The sequence below is a fragment of the Haliotis rufescens genome, unplaced genomic scaffold (genome assembly GCF_023055435.1).
Source record: "Haliotis rufescens isolate VD_foot unplaced genomic scaffold, xgHalRufe1.0.p SCAF_1, whole genome shotgun sequence".
Classification (NCBI taxonomy): Eukaryota; Metazoa; Mollusca; class Gastropoda; order Lepetellida; family Haliotidae; genus Haliotis; species Haliotis rufescens.
This window is the reverse complement of record NW_025963779.1, coordinates 89,200,292-89,213,768: the sequence shown is the minus strand read 5'-3', so window position 1 is coordinate 89,213,768 and position 13,477 is coordinate 89,200,292. Positions and strand designations below refer to the sequence as shown.

Below are 13,477 nucleotides of genomic sequence, written 5' to 3'. Positions count from 1 at the left end.
CTCCAACATGAATCTGGATCTTTGGCCTGACTATAACCACTGTCATTTCCAGAAAGTTATCAGCCTTTCCATTTCAATAACAAACACATCATAATATCAGCTAAACAATAATTAACATGATATGCCTTAAAACATTGATTGACATGCCCTGCCCTGCTTGCCCTTTGAAACTCTGTATACGCTTTGTTGACTGATATGCCAAATAAGGTATTGAATAAACAATATATATACATATACTATATCAAATATTACACAATGTTTCCCTTTGTGGCAACAGTGCCCCTGATTTGCTGATACAGTAAATAGTGAATCATTTGGCGTTGTTTTTTCCATCGTGTTACTGTTGCAACATGTTGGTGTTTGAATATTGCGGCAACCACACCGTGTGACACTGATATGGACCAACTCTATCTGTCGCATAACAACTAAATGATAATATCGGTTAAACAAATTTCAAAGTGTGACATGCAGAACCTTAAATTAATTTGGAAAAAATAACTACAATGTCAATGAGCATAAGTGCTCCAGAAAGGAGCACTTGAGAGGAAAGCTTTTGAAAAAAGTAAAATTGCACATACATTAAAATAATGTATATATTACAAAAGATTAGCGACAAAGATCTGTTACCCACCAGGAGCAATCAAAATGAACTTTATATTACATGATCTCCTGGTCTTGTTTCTGAGGACAGGATTCTTAACTTCTTAAAGTTTACTTGTCCCAGCTAATCTGAAGTTGAATGTTGCTACATGTCATGTCAATGTTTCAGATCCCTATAATGTGCAGTTTCTTAGAACGTAAGTTTTTCTTTATATGATCTAATCAATATTGAAAAAGATATCTTAAAAAAAAATATTACATGCCATGCCATGAACAAATCAAAGGAATATTATTGGCCCACACTTCTTGATTAAGTTTCAGATCTCTGGATCTTGTGGAGTCTGAAAAGAAGATTCTTAATTCTTACAGGTTGATTTTTCAAATTTACTTTTCATAATGGATACTGCTTTTAACCGAAAAAAATCAGAATTCCACTAAATTGCTAAACATCATGTCAATGATACAGATTCCAAGGTATTGAGCTTTTCTAGAGAAAAATTCTAGAACATTTCAAAATTTGAGTGGTGTTTTTTTTTTTTTTTTTTGTTTAACAACTGCAACGTTGATTTTAACACAAGTATGTACAAGTCTCAACATAATGATCCTCCTCCTGAAGTTTCAGGCTCTGCCCATTCAACTGATCTGGACATAAATGTAATGCATGGACAACGGACAACGCACCAAGTCTAAAGCTCATCGGTCCTGGTGTGCTGAAAAAAGATACAAAATAATGACCTCACTTTTAAATTCCTGGCTCCATCCTTAATAATGTTCTCATCACAAAATTCTTACCTTCGCCAGCTTGTGTCTGGTGGGGGGGACAGGTATGTAGATCCATATGGAGAGCAGTCAGCCTGGAAACTCGTTAAGGAAAGTTCACCACAAGCACATAACCAAGAACAGACATGATGGTTAACGTGTACATTCGTGTAGCACTTATTCCACACAACACATGCTTATTACATCTGGTACATTTACCAATAAGTTCTTAATGTAAAGTTTTCACGATGTATGGCTTTTCAATGTTGGTCACAAGACTGCAAAACTGACATTCGTAAGTGCATAAACGACATTTTGATGTTTATACATTTTTCACAAGACTGTTTTCTTGAAATGACGTAAACACTGATGGACTACTTCTACATTCCTGGGTAAAACCCGGGAATTCTCTGGCACGAATAAATACAGAAGCGTAGATTATGATTATTGAAATTCTTTAATCTTTAACTTAGTGCTGAAAGCTTACATTGGTATAAGTCTGAAATTTTGACTGCATGTCCGTTTAAGAACAAACTCACTTAGACCCATCAACAAAACGAAGAAATGCACATCCAAACTATGGACTTCATTCTTGTCCAGACTGAGAAGTGACAGTCTACAGCTAGTACAGCCTATTAAGTTACCTAAGTATCTATTTGACACATCTTTATAATCACCTTTCAATGGGCAATTGATCAGTAATGACTAACACTTGTAATCGCCACAGGTTCATTAACAACTTTGGAAATCTCTCCCACCATGCTTATTGTGATGGCCATTTGGACGTCCTGTATTTGATGTAAATGTAGTACGACTGACTTACAAAGATGGTTCATAAGAGATCTTTTTCATCTAATGATGATGTTATTTGAATCCATTTGCTGTAACCAAACTGGTGAACTGTTCTAACAGCAGCATTACCCATCACAATGCCCAACAGGGCAAATGACTGACACTGGTTCCAACGCGTCTTTCAGTCACAAGTGAGGTGACATTGTTACAGATTACATAGTAACACATGTGTGTTTGTGTAGCTGTTTGTACTCGTCCTGAGTTTAGTATACATTATTATTTTCAATGATAGGATTGCATCTCGTCCCTAGTCATATAATTCAAACATTTCGAACATAGCCTAATTTGATGTATTTATTAAACAGGACATAATGCATAGTCGGTTCATATACTTCATAATGCATAGTCGGTTCATATACTTCATAATTATCAATAGAACACCTCTGGCACCATTACTTTCTGCATTCATGTTACATTTTAACTATATGTTCAAACCAAATACACACAAATATAACCACAATAACTAAAACCTCAGAAAAGAGGTATTATTTCAAAACTCACTTGACAAGATATTTACTGCAAACATATGCTACAATTGTTAAACCTGACAGAACGTATTACATTGTGGAAGGAGGCATCTACATGAAAGTAATTATGGTTGATGTAATTTGTTTGACCACTGCTTTTCACAGATTCTCCTAGTTGTCATAGTTACCATTAATTATTAATTATATCTGGGTAGCAATGAAGGTGTGCAGTGTAGCTCCTACTGCCGTCAAGAACAAGGTGTTTGCCAGTACCTGCCATAACAGAGGCAGTCCCTTCATTACCAGTTTGTGATGACTAATACAAACATGCATCCTTCAGTTTAGTGACTACAACCTCAAACCAGATGAAAGCATCCTGCCTCCAGCCACCATAATGGGGCACCTAGCATCAGTCTCATCATAGAACTGTGTTTGGAAACAACAGATGGAGAAAAAAGTCATATTTGTCTTGTTACTTAATATGTAGATCACATGCAATCCATTCTCGTGACATCAGTTCTTGTTTGTGACAGCACATTCCCAATGCAGTACAATTATTTACCAGAAGGTTCTATGCTCCTAGTTACTGCAATAGGAAAGTTACATGCATATATTATTATATCCATGGTTAGTGGAAATACACGTCACAAGCAGAGTGCACCCGTGAAGATCCGGGGTAGAATAGGTCTTTGGCAACCCATGCTTGCCTTAAACACAGTTAAAAGGTGACTTTGCTTGTCGTAAGAGGTGACTTACGGGATCGGGTGGTCAGGCTTGGTGACTTGGTTTGATGCATGTCATCACATCCCAGTTGTGTAGATTGATGTTCATGATGTCAATCACTGGATTGTCTGTCCCAGACTTGTAAGGACCACCATAATAAAGCTTGAATATTGCTGAGTGTGGCGTTGACAAACAAACAAACAGTGACGTTAAACTGAAGGTCACCAGTAGGCACCCAGCAACCTATACTTGCCATCAGAGGTGACTAAAAGAATCGTGTGATCAGGATCAATTGCATCAATTGATTGGATTGTTGTTCATGATGTCGATCTCTGGATTGTCTGGTCCAGATTCATTTTTTAAAGACTGCATTCACACAGCTGGAATTCTCAATGGAATTAGGTCACAATGACCTTTCACAGATATCACTTTATTTGCCATACATAAGTACTCAAATAACATAACCACTACATACACAAGACTTTATATTTAAATATCTACAGGAAATGGCATCTTATTGGAAATGCCACATATACTTTGTGACCTTGACCTAACAGCTGTACTTTGGTCACATATGACCTTTTCTGATTTAAGCCCTGCCCTAAAGATGGCAGGTGAGTGAGTGAGTGAGTGAGTGAGTGAGTGAGTGAGTGAGTGAGTGAGTGAGTGAGTGAGTGAGTGAGTGAGTGAGTGAGTGAGTAGGTGAGTGAGTGAGTGAGTATGGTTTTACGCCGCTTTTAGCCATATTCCAGCAATATCACGGTGGGGTACACCAGAAATGGGCTTCACACATTGTACCCATGTCGGGAATCGAACCCGGGTCTTTGGTGTGACGAGCGAACGCTTTAACCACTAGGCTACCCGACCGCCCCGATGGCAGGTGAGAAATCTGCTAGCTAACTGAACAAGTCCACCACTTTTGGTCTGGTGGTCAACATGGCTAGAATTGGGGAGGAGCTAAGTCCTCCTTCCAGAGGTTAACTCATCAGATATAGTGTCTTATCTGGCCACAGTGAGTCAGCCGCACTGTAATACTAAATACTATTTGGATGGCAACAGCTCCTAGTTCTCTGTCTCATGACCTGGTTGGTTTGTTTGTTTGTTGTTTTACGCCGCACACAGCAATATTACAGCTATATGACATGTCGGTAAAATAATCGAGTCTGGACCAGACAATCCAGTTATTGATATCATGACCTGGACATTCCCTATCAAAGGTCGAGTACCCAAGCATAGGTTCATAACATTAGACTTTTTTAACCTAACAAAATAAGCAATTTATTATCTTACTTCAGGACATAAATAAATCAAAAAGAATAGTTCAATATTTCATAAGAAACTCTACAAAGAATCAAACATAACCTACAGCAGGGCCTGAATAATAATTTCATGCCATTTTTAAAGTTTCTTCAAATATTGCTTTAATCAACCAACTTACTCAAAAGCTAACTGCAGTTAAAGCAATGTTATTCTTGTCATAAACAAATACTGAATACATTCTACTGGATTCATGAAAGGAGCTGTTTCCTTCAGATATGATTGAGGTGGACAAGTATGGGAAATAAATCAACACAACATAGAATGAATAATGAAAAATCAATGCCATTTGTCAATACTCCTCTACAGCCGTATAGTGCAAGGAGCTTGGTCTGTCCCACCATCTGGGTACTGAACTCTGCAATGACCCCTCAAGGACTAAGTACAATAATCAGGTCACTTGGCCATGACCTTTGACCTAATGCCAAACTTATCTGTTCATCTTCATGGAACTAATCTGTCTCTTATTGGCCAACCATGTGCATTGAAGGAGCAATCATGGCCTGAGCTGTAAGGCATACACATCCTGATGAGAATAGTGACTTGTTGTTTGTTGGTTTGTTGTTTAACGCTGCACTCAGCAATATTCCAGCTATATGACGGCGGTCTGAAAATAATCAAGTCTGGACCAGACAATCCAGTGATTGATATCATGAGCATCAATCCACGCATTCGGGATCGATGACATGCATCAACCAAGTTAGCGAGTCTGACCACCCGATCCCGTTTGTCACCTTTTACGACAAGCATAGTCACCTTTTACGACAAGCATAGTCGCCTTTTACGGCAAGTATGGGTTGCTGAAGACCTATTCTACCCCGGAATCTTCACGGGTCGAGAATAGTGACTTAAACTGAATAGTGACTTAAACTGAATAGTGACTTAAACTGAACTGTACTGAAACACTCTGAAAACGCACATTCATATATGGCAAAATGGTCACAACAATCAAATTAAGTTGTTCTATTTATTAAGACATAAGGTAATCAAACACAACAATATTGTTGATCGGGGGTCGAATATAATTTGATGTGTTTTTCGAGATTGACTTGAGCACAAAACCACATATCTGATCCTTGAAAACATGATTTTGCATTTTCATAGTGTGTCAGCATATGGACCACATGCAGGGCTCTGGGAACGTTACTTACTCATGTTATTATTTGGATGTTATTCACAGAATCAGAGTTCATAATACACGTGATGCCCACATATACCAATAATTAAATTTTCCTTGTGTTCGTTGAAATTCCTGCATTCTGATTAGCTGAATTGGTCACATGTTATTGCATTCATTTCCCAATGAATGTAAAAAATTAAGACACGTCCACCAGGGCGGACTACTTTTATTACTACGGAATGTCGGGGAATCCTAATATTACAGTCGAGGGAATTCCTTTTCCGCTCACGTGTATCGCCATGCACAGGTCATTTAGCGAAATTCATGCATATTCCTTGTCCATACAACCCTTTGAGACTGAAGGCCAAGAAGGAATGAAACATTAACATGCAGGCTCCCTCGCCATTTTGTGTCCTGCTCGCCTCGGTTCCACAACTTTCATGTCTTCGGGTTTCAGTTCTAACTAGCATTTTTGCAACTGGGTCTTCCTGTTCTGAGGAAACTTATGTTCGAATCTGGCGGTAGGTGACTATGTCATTTGAAACAGTCGCCTTCTCCCGGACATATTTGTTCTGGTTCGTTACAGTCTGACTGTTGCAGTTCTTCTCGCCTCTTGCCTTGATTGACAGGTCCAATGAACTTTGTTTTAATCCTACTCTCCATTGATTGGTTACTGACTTTGTGGGTGTGTCAAGTTATGTGCATAAATTAAACAATCACCTGATTCATGTCAGGCCACAGTATGTATTCCTACACCTCGAATGTTTATCTCTTTATTTTTGTCTGCTTTGATATAACCAACTGTTTTGGGTTAAACTATTACATGTTTTCGTTGTCGAATTTAATTATAAGCATTGACTAAGTATTTCTTTCGGTTCATTGAGGTATGAATAAAAAAAACGATGTGCAAACTTTTGTAAGAATCGGCTACGGGGATTCATACAGTTTGCACATAGGTTTTTCGATTCATACCTCAAAGAACTGAAAAAAATACACATTCAATCCTTAAATAAATATATATATGTAAAGAAATGTTCCATGTAAATTATGCAGTGTTGTTATACTATCGGGTAATTATACAGTGTTGCTATACTATTTGGTAATTATGCAGTGTTGTTATACCATTGGGTAATTATACACAGTGTTGTTATACTCTTGGGCAATTATGCACAGTGTTACTAAAAGATGTGGGTAATTATGCAGTGTTAGTATACTGCTGGGTAATTATGCAGTGTTGAAATACTATTGGGTAATTATGCACAGTGCTATTATGCTACTGTGTAAGTTATTTGGAAATGGTGATATATTTTGCATATTTTAGGCAAATATGAGCTTATCTGGAAGTTTGCATATGTATCGGCAGAGATAGGTACTTTCCTTCCTCCTACGGCAGGATGGAATTAGCTGATCCCCGTGTTCCTGTGGATTGTCAGATATGCAGTATCTGACCGGCTTGGCAATACCTTGGACTGATCATGCTGATGCCACTATGATTCGTTGTTTTAATAAAGAATAATTCTTAACAGTAGTGATGAATAAAAAACATTTCATTGTGAAACAATGATTATAAAATAACCGTTGAAATGTTTCAGTTGATCTTATGGAATTTACATTAAGCAAATTAATGACTCTTCAGTATTCATTGAAAAATTGTTTTATCAGATATTTTTGTAAACAGTGAAGAATAGATGGAAGTTAAAACTGAGTATTTTGGCAGGGGTTAAAGAAATTATTTCAAACATATTTGTTACTCTTCAGCAGTCTACATGGTCAATGCCAAAACCATTCTAGGATTCCTGCTGGAACCACTATCAACATTTTTAATCCTTTCGTATTTTAACATCTGGGCTATTACCAGGTCAGCTTACTGGACAGACAGAAACAGCGGCTAACATCAAAGAGTGCTTCAAAATACAACCACAAACATGGTAGATATTAATGTTATCACATGGAGTCATGGGTAAACTGGACATATTGACAAATAACAACCAGGACACTTCATATTGATGTTCTGGTTCAGTGTAAAGCATTAATTTGACATGAATCTGGGTATGACAAGTCAAGCCGCATGTTATATAATCATAACTCGAGGAATATCTAGCCAATCATCCTTACACAATGTTTCTCCTAACTCCCGTTTTACCAATAGTAGAACCAGTGAGAAAGTTTGTGCTTGTAATGAGGACTAATTTCGCTAGAATGGTAGTTATTACATCCATCCATTGATTGAAAAGTCAACATAGTTGCAGGGGATCAACACGAAACAATTAGCCTTCAACATCACAACTGCTTTGGCCAAAGAACTGACTTAGCGGAACTGTTGATGCTGTGGTTTTACACCGCTTTTAGCAATGTACCAGCAATACCACAGCTGGGGACACTAGGAATGGGTTTCACAGGTTATACCCAAGTGTGTCTGTTGCCGTTTGTAATACAATGTTATTAGGAGAGTGGGTTTTACTTCTAAGCTTAGAAATAGTCCAGCCCTTTCACAGGAGCGGCGCCTACAACCATGATCATTGGCTTCCACTATTGTACGTCTCGTGAAGATTCCGGATTACAATTGGTTTTCAGCAACCCATGCTTGTCATAAGAGATAACTAACAGGATCGGGTGACCAGGCTTGCTTGGTTGATACATTTCATCGTATCCAGATTGCACAGATCAATGCTCATGATGTCAATCACTGGATTGTCTGGTCCAGATTTGATTATTACAGACTGCCGTCATATAGCTGGAATATTGCTGAGTATGGCATTAAATAAATAAACAAATAATACATTGTACACATGTGGAATATCAACAAGCCACCATTATACAAAGTATAAATATATCCGACATACAGATACATGAACAGTCACTTCTCAATACACAAATGACATGAGCATGTTGAGCTGTTCTCATGCATGTGAAAAGGTTGAACAAGTTCATTAAGGTGTGGAGCGTCAGGTGACACAGTCAGCCAGTATCAGCCACATGTCACCACACTGAATCGAACTGAACTCAATGTTGATGACATTGAAGTGTAACAAACGTTCAATGTAAGATCAAGACAAATAAAATTAAAGCAACAATCAGCAACACTGTTAAAACACTGATCGAGAATAGAGGTCTGCTTTGAATGACAAGTGCTCGCAAATAAATGAGGCAGTTTTATGATGCATCACAATACGCCTACCCAATGACATGATATGTATAACAAGAGTTATTTTGTACCATATTGGCTTGAAATCCCTCATATTCCATGCAGCCCCATATAATTTGACCTAATCTTGTTAGACTATTCTAGCATTATGTTTCGTAACGGGCAGTTAGGAGAAGCTAGTCAAGTAATTATCTGGTTTGACTATTGCAAATCATAAAAGTTACTTTTTGAAACCTGATACTGGTTGATAATTTAAAGCGAAATAATTCACAGTTCACTGGCATTGTCATACCTTTTTAATTGAAAACTAAATGAGTGAAAAAGTCGAAAAAGTAAAACAAATGTCATCAATGTTAATTTTCCCAAAACAAAAACTATGAAGATTGTGGATTTGGTGGGGTTAACAATACCAGAATTGAACTCTGGTCCACAAGCAAAAATACTAACCACAAGACTATCCTACTCAATGCTACCAAAGATGTCACTACAGTTGCACTGCAGCCAACAGTGGTGGAATGATAGCAGCTTTGGTGATAAGTATCTCCAGGGGCTTCACAGATTGGGAGTGAGTGAGTATGGTTTTATGCCGCTTTTAGCAATATTCAAGCAATACCATAGCTGGGGACACCAGAAATGGGCTTCACACATTGTACCCATTTCGGGAATCGAACCCGGGTGACAAGGAAACGCTTTAACCACTAGGCTACCCGGCCGCCCCCTTCACAGATTGGATTCAGTTAGTGAGTGGGTACAGTTTTACACTGCTTTCGTCAATGTTCCAGCCAACCCATAACAGGCTTGAGAATGCTTGTCAATTGACATATTGACTGTGCACTGAGCAATATTCAAGCAATATGACAGTGGTCGAGTCTGGAGCAGACAATTCAGTGATTGACATCATAAGCATCAATCTACACAATTGGGATACGATTACATGCATTAGCAAGCCTGACCATCCAATCCTGTTAGTCACCTCTTATGACATTCATAGGTTTGACCATGCGTGGAATCGTACATAGGTCTTTAAGAAAATAAGCAAATGCTATAATCACAAGGCTTCCAACCGCCCCAATTACCACAACAAGGCACATAAGTATGTTCACTGTTAATGGGGCTTAAGGTTACATAACATCAAAGACTGTTATTTCCTGCAATAATGTACATTAGGTGCAAACAAATTGTCAAAAAGATCACATTTACTTTTTAAATTATGCATATTTAATTCACATCAGTAACATTGAATTAATCCAGGGGCACTGGGGAGCTTGGCGTACATTACAATCCACATACATAAAGGCATAATGAATTACAATCTGAAGCTAAGGTGACAAATTTACAATTACATACTCATGCTAATGAATCATAGTTCAAACTGATTTACCCTATGAAGAACATTGGCCACTAAGGATGGGTGAGTGAGTATGATTTTACACTGCTTTTATCAATATTCCAGCAATATCAAGGTGGGGTGGGAGGGCGGGGGAAGCATATATAATGGGTTTCACATATTGTACCCAGGTGGGAAATTTACTATTAAGACAACATACAGACATCGCTGTACATTAAAATAAACCATGACTATATGGTCTATACATTGTTTTTCTTCTCACAATTATTCAGGTTAATGTAACATCTGATTTGTCACCACTCAAAATAACCCTGAAACAACAACAAAAATATTCCACCTAGTGGACCCTTTAGAGCCAACCCGTGTATGAGCACAGCATATACTACAGGGGAAATCACTCCAACACAATCGCCCTGAATGGAGGACACTAAACACACTTCACCATGTCCTATTCAAACCAGCTCCAACCTATTGACACACAAACCCATGCATGTACACCAACACCCATGTTAACCAGTCCTGACCTACTTACCCAGCTGACCCTATTATTCAACCATTCAGCCCTATTAATTTATAGCTGTTACCTTGGTAGAGCCCCCATAAAAAACATACTTAGTTAAACTTTGTTGATCTTAACCTGATCTACCATATTTACTCCTTCACAAACATTGCAAATATAGATACAAATAGTGTTAACTTCAACACATAACTTTGTTTCTGCAGCATAAAACAATATTCTAATTTCTATGAAGAAAATATTCATTCACCAGGAAAGGGCAGAACACATGGTACTCCTGCAGTAATTGAAAGCGTTTACGTTGGAAGCTTCATCAGGTGCTATATTTCATTATATACAAATGGGATGGGCCAGATTTATTATCACTTCCAGCATATGGGAGCTTTGTAAATACAGTGACTGCCACACTAGATATTCAATCCTTGGGGATGAACCATTTGATTATCAAGGGGTGGGATCCCTACAATGTGAGGCATATGTAAGAAAAATAATCTTTCAAGATTAATCTTAAGAAACAATTCACCCATCACTGACAATAAAATGGTTGCTCCCTTATGAAGACTTCAAATGTTATTTTTTCAGAATATTATGCTTGATGAATTATACCAGACAGAGAATGTTGATAAATGATGACATGCTTCCTTTAATGATTTCTGATGCATAATGTACCACAAGTAATGTATTGGCTGCGTGCAGGGCTGCCATGAAATCCATAACGAATTCTACAGTCATATTTCAGATGTATCTTCAACACCTACTTACTGTCACATAATAGTTCAACTGGACAATCAGTCCTGAATTATAGTTGGAACCAGATCATTAAAAATGTGGGTCTCAAAGTCATTACAAACAAAACCTTACAAATAGATTAAAAAGGCCTTGTAAAGAAATGAATGTCACTGTAAATGCTGTAGTATCAATAATGTGGAATAAATGTCATATCATCTCTTAAATACCATGAGCATGCAAACATGTATGTATTAACAGGAACAATGTTAATAACATATGTATACACTCTGGGCAATACTGATTATCATCAACAGCTTAAAACAATGTCTAACATCATCACAATGTTCTTATCCAGCTGACTTGGTGACACAGAATAACATACATGTGTTTCTTCAAGCTAGTAAACCATAAACGGAAATGTTTGTGTAAGCAGGTAGATATTTCATGTATTTAAAAATAACAATTTCCTAACCACAACAAATAAACATTATAAGTATTTAAGAACATTGGAAATATTGAACGATGACATCTCAAATCAACCACTGTGGAAGCGGAGGTATTGTTACCACATACTGTACTTAAACAGGAGGTGTATACCTAAACATTACATCACAATGAACATTCATCAAGTCAATTTATCATGGTTGCAACCTGTTTGTTGCATAGCAGATGATGCAAAGTCTTCACCTGTCAATAATGAAAGACAAAGGGGGTGAAAGATGGGTGGATATGCACCTATCTCCACGTGATGGATGGAACACAGTGACTTTCAAGCACTGGCAATGTCAGCTGTCATGTCAGCTGTCAGTCAGCTTAATATGCAGTAAAAGCAATAAACCATACCTGTCTGACCTGCAAGATCTGTCACAGAGCAATACAGCTGCAATCACGTTGGAAATCACATAATCCACACGCAGAAAACACAGTGTATCCTATATTCCCTAGTTTTGACGTTTCAGTAAACTGTAGACAAGGATACTCGCTTATCCACGGGAAAGCGCCTATGAGGCCCTGTCGGTCGCACTCTATGAATTCGGTCCACCAGGTTCGGTTTGCCATGTCTTATGTCGTCTAGATGCTGCAGGGCGGTCTGTAAGAACGCAAATAAATTTATTACCGTTGTTATAGGAACATTAATGTGCAAAATGGAATTAACATTTGTATCAGTAATAATATAAGAAACGCGGCGCCATCTTCGTTACTATAGTGGTCTCGTGTTATCAGTATCCCACATGCACAGAATCTAGGCCAACGTTACCTGCAAATCTATGCCGGGACTGCCGCCTATTTGGTTGACATTCGGTAGCGAGCCACCACGATATACTCCGAGATTTGGCGTTATCGGCAAGTGTTGTTTTGGGTATGAAGGTCCTGGACCCTAGAAAGGAAAAGGAATGCCGTATTAGATGAGAATTACAGAAGGAAAAAAACATACGAATCCACTTCGGTCTCGAATTGCGAGGGTGCACCCCCGCCGACCGCCATAGCTGTTGAAACTAGGCCACATATTGCTGCGATACTCACCCGCGTGGCACTAGTAACCTCCTTGATAATCGCCTCAAAAGCTGCCGTCTCTTCAGCCTGTTTCTGATTGTGTAAAGCTATCTTTTCGCTGAACTTTCGTGGGTTCGCCATAATGGCTGAAAACGACAAGCTTGTTATGATTTTGGCAATGCAGGGGGTCCTATAGCCATTGGACCAATCATTGTTCTCCGATTGATCATGTGACAGCGAGGTAGATGGCAGCACTAGCACCTGTTTATAGAGCAGTAGTGAAAGCTTGAGACATCAGTGGCGATTTGCCACTGAATGTACTTCTGATATTGACATTGACAGTTCAATATTAAGATTTGGTAACACTTCAAACCCCACAAAATGTATATTTCATTGCACGAAACGG

General features: G+C 38.3%; 1 protein-coding gene across 3 annotated transcripts in view; it reads right to left on the bottom strand.

The window, feature by feature from the left end:
- The window catches only part of LOC124134214 (CREB-regulated transcription coactivator 1-like), a 74,288-nt gene extending 61,020 nt beyond the window's left edge, over positions 1-13,268 (bottom strand). For all 3 annotated transcript variants that reach the window (XM_046498930.2, XM_046498932.2, XM_046498931.2), the window contains exons 1-4: positions 13,102-13,268; positions 12,836-12,955; positions 12,557-12,667; positions 1,393-1,454 (exon numbers count right to left, since the gene is read on the bottom strand). In XM_046498930.2, coding sequence (XP_046354886.1) covers positions 1,393-1,454; positions 12,557-12,667; positions 12,836-12,955; positions 13,102-13,212 — 404 coding nt within the window. In that variant the 5' untranslated portion in view covers positions 13,213-13,268. The remainder of the gene's footprint in view (positions 1-1,392; positions 1,455-12,556; positions 12,668-12,835; positions 12,956-13,101) is intronic.
- Between the last annotated feature and the right edge of the window lie 209 nt (positions 13,269-13,477).